The sequence below is a fragment of the Hypanus sabinus genome, chromosome 16 (assembly GCF_030144855.1).
Source record: "Hypanus sabinus isolate sHypSab1 chromosome 16, sHypSab1.hap1, whole genome shotgun sequence".
Taxonomy (NCBI): domain Eukaryota; kingdom Metazoa; phylum Chordata; class Chondrichthyes; order Myliobatiformes; family Dasyatidae; genus Hypanus; species Hypanus sabinus.
This window is the reverse complement of record NC_082721.1, coordinates 69,954,067-69,957,905: the sequence shown is the minus strand read 5'-3', so window position 1 is coordinate 69,957,905 and position 3,839 is coordinate 69,954,067. Positions and strand designations below refer to the sequence as shown.

At 46.2% G+C, this 3,839-nt stretch overlaps 1 protein-coding gene across 1 annotated transcript; it reads left to right on the top strand.

Moving 5' to 3' along the window:
• The first annotated feature begins 1,063 nt into the window (after window positions 1-1,063).
• On the top strand, window positions 1,064-3,454 carry LOC132405912 (zona pellucida sperm-binding protein 3-like). The gene is made up of 9 exons (XM_059990891.1): window positions 1,064-1,432; window positions 1,977-2,092; window positions 2,174-2,277; window positions 2,353-2,530; window positions 2,595-2,724; window positions 2,796-2,884; window positions 2,955-3,076; window positions 3,134-3,280; window positions 3,351-3,454. Exons 1-9 carry the CDS (start codon window positions 1,064-1,066, stop codon window positions 3,452-3,454), a joined length of 1,359 nt encoding a protein of 452 aa, XP_059846874.1.
• Window positions 3,455-3,839: the final 385 nt, after the last annotated feature.

The window sequence follows — 3,839 nt, the reverse complement described above, 5'->3', positions numbered from 1 at the left end:
ACTTTAAATATACCCAATGTCTTGGCCTCCACCGGCATCTCTGTCAATGGTTCACCAGCGTCAGACGAGAGGAATTCCTCCTTATCTCTCTTCTGAAAGGACGCACTTCTATTCTGAGGCTGTGCCCCCTGGATGTGGATTCCACCACAAGCGGGCATATCCTCTCCACGTCTACTCTATCGAGGGCTTTTAATAAAAGAGAGGAGATAGAATTAATGAAATAAACTCCTTCACTGAGGCTGAAACACCACCATGTTAAAATAATACCATCAACAAAGACTGGAGTTGTATTGAGGCACGTTGCTGCAGTATTGAGGGAAAGAGTACACGATCCATTTTGCAGCGAGATGGTGTGAGGTGCTCACCACAAGTTCACAGCCAGATGTAAATTGCGTTTTCGGGCCAAGTTTCGATACCCATTAAGAACTCCAAATATAGAACGTGCCATCATTAGCCGTTACATTCACGCCAGTTGTCGACTCCATTGCTCTCATTACAAGAGAGAACTTTGGGACTAATTGGAAAGGGGGAGATATTCAAGTCCGGGTCAAGTCTATTATTCGGGTGGACGGACGATGTCAGAGTACCTTAAAGTTCCCGACACAGATTGTTTCTCAGTCTGACCCTGACAGAGGGAACGTCATCCGAGCGCAATGGCTTTGGCTCAAACAACTGTGTAGTTAAGCGGATGACTATCAGAAATGTACGCGTTGTCAATTTGAAGGGTCAAATGAAAATTGTAAATGGAACAAAACATAAATACATATTTATCTTTTTGTCCTCAGCACCAACCAGGTTGACTTTATATCAATTAACTTACAGTATTTCACTACCCAGGAGAGCATTATTAACTCTGATCTTTACCAATCGACGGCAGAGAAACGGCGCGTCTCTCCAATTGGTGCACTATAACACAGGCTTCTTTACAATCAAGGCGTAGGTCTCTCATTGGGCAGAATCCACGCGGAGATTCGTGTTGTTTAATTGACTCAATGGGTAACAGAAGACTGTGTACAAAAGGTGGTGACTGGCGAGTGAAGTTATGTTGGCGTCATTTGGCAATATGCGTGTGTGTTGTGGCAAGGGGGTCGGTTTATTGTTGTTGCTCCTCGTTGGGGCAGTTTGTGGCTCCGATACTTGGCGAGAATTTAGGGACCAGCGGTTTCCATGGAGAAAAGTGAAAGCGGGCACTGAATCGAATGTCCAAACGGTTGAGGTGCAAAGTGAATCTCCACTGAAAACTGTAACAGTACAATGTGGGGAGCGCAATATATTGGTTCGAGTGGACACGGATTTATTTGGAACAAAACACCTGGTTAAAGCTGCTGACCTGACTCTGGGGACAGTAGGTTGCCGACCAACGGCCATTTTTCCTCAAAATCACACTATTTTCTTTGATTACGGACTGCACGAGTGTGGCAGCGAACTCCAGGTAATGTGGTTTTTCAAATCTAATATTTCTGTGGTTAGATGTACTGTATTAATGTTAGAATGCCTCAGAGTTATGTTCCATCGTGTTGTCGACATGGTATTCTATGTCTGCTCCCGTCTCCAGAGACGCTTTGCCGTTCAGCCTGGTAGTAAAATTTGTCCTGAAAATCAATGAATGCCAAGATGGTGGACTTTCGTCATGAGTAAAAACTACAAACATTCGAACTTTGTCCTAGTGTTTAATTTGTACGCTAGTGAGGCACAAACGTGTATATTTAACTGTTGGCGGATAGCTTGACGACTTCAATTCAATCTGAGTTGGCTGAAGATAAAATCGGGACGAGTTGTCTGATCCGTGAGCTTGCGTTAAAATGCAGACCACGTGCAGCGGCTTTGCTCTTGGGCACCGTACTTGCACGAAACTAGTCAATACAGCACCCTCGTCCAACAATGTAATTCGAAAACTTCCTCTTGAGTTATCGATCCTCATCCTTTCGATCTGAAAACTGAGATGGTTGTTCACTGTTGAACCTGGTATCTTTCAGATGGCTGAGGATTTCCTCGTCTACGCCACCCACCTGAACCACAGACCCCAGGCTCGTGGAGCGATTGTTGTGCGAACTAATCGGGCAATCGTTCCTATTCGGTGTCGTTATTTCAGGTAACGTACTGTGAATTTATTGCTGAATTCGTGGTCAAATGCGAGTTCTTTAATCTTTCCAATGCCCCCTTATCCCTCCAGGAAAGCTAACGTGAGCAGTAACCCAATCCATCCCACTTGGATGCCGTTCAGCTCCACCAGGTCTGGGGAAGGACAACTATCTTTCTCCCTGCGGCTAATGACTGGTATGTGTGTTGGGCGCAGTTTCACGGGCTGGAATAGTGTTTGTGCACGATCTCAAACTCTGTCTTGTCTCTTAGATGACTGGCTTACAGAGCGCGCCTCCTCCACCTACTACCTGGGCGAGCTCATACACATCGAAGCTTCTGTTTCTATGATTAACCACTTGCCCCTGAAGCTCCACATTGACCGCTGTGTCGCCACCCTGAGCCTGGACAAGGACTCCACCCCGAGATACAACATCATTGATCACCACGGGTAAGTGTCCTTTGGATTTCTCCAAATAATAATATCTGTGACTATTTCTCATGCCCATCTTGTTCAGGTATCTCCTGGACAGTGCGACCGAGGACTCCTTTTCCACCTTCGTGTTGGCCGGGGCTGACCGTGAGGTGGACAAGCTCCGCTTTGATCTGGATGCTTTCCGTTTCTCCGGAGATGAGCGTTCCCTGGTAAGGAGTTGAACAGTGGGCATTAGATGCTGGAGGCGATTCACAGATTAACCTTGTTCAACATCTGTCAGATCTTCAACAGTTGTCGCCTGAAAGTTGCTGCAGTTAATCGGAGCGATTCCATGAACAAAGCTTGCACTTTCCAGAAGACGCAGAACATGTAAGTTGTTTTCCATCTCGGATCTTGTGATGCTCATTAATGAGTTGATAAGAGAAGTTTTCTTGGTTAGGGGGACTCCATTGGAAGAAACGAGTCTCGATGTCTGTGCCTGTTGTCGCCTGGGTGACTGCACAGCCATAGGGGAGGGTGTAGTTGATTCAAGAGGTCGGAGGGAGACTCTGTCTGCGATTGGTGAGTCGTTAGTTCCTCCTGGATGTGAGGTCGCAATGTCCGTTTCTTGACCAGTAGTTTGCATTGCAGAGAAAGTTGATCGAGCGAAGCGGGAGGGCGAGGCCTCGCTTGGACCACTGGTCATTCTGGAGAACGGAGTGCCCGACCTGGCAACCCAACCCTTCAATGGGATCGAGCGACCTGGGCGACAAACTTCACGAAGCGGTGAGTTCAAGATCGCACCTCTGCAGCTTGCAATTGATCTTCTGACTAACCTTCGCTTCCTTTGTTAAAGGTGTGATATCTGAAATGGTATTGATCATTACCCTGGCCGTGACGGCTGCCTTTCGCGCCGCTGCTACTTCAATCGTCTCTTTCTTGTACAGAAACCGCAAGTAAATTCTGTTCAACTAGTTTAAGTGTGAAATAAAGTTCAAGTTGCTTGTTCTCTCGGTGTGTTTTTTTTCCCCTGACTGTTGCCTATTTGCAACATTTAGTTGCTCAGTCAGTCGCCGTTAATCTCCAGATAATCGCTTGGGAATAAAGTACTAGAAAAATACTTGCCTGTCACTTGCATCCCTTTGAGTTGGGTTGCTTGTCACTTTTACTTGGCATAACTTATGGCTTCACTTTACAAGAGATGGGTTCCTGTTTAGTTTTCTTTGATCTCTTTAACCATCTTTGTCCCACTGTCCTTGCTTTTGAGATTAATACTGGGGCATCAGCATTGGCTGATTGGTTAGAAGGGAGTAAGTGGGAATAAAGGATCCTTTCCTGGCTGACT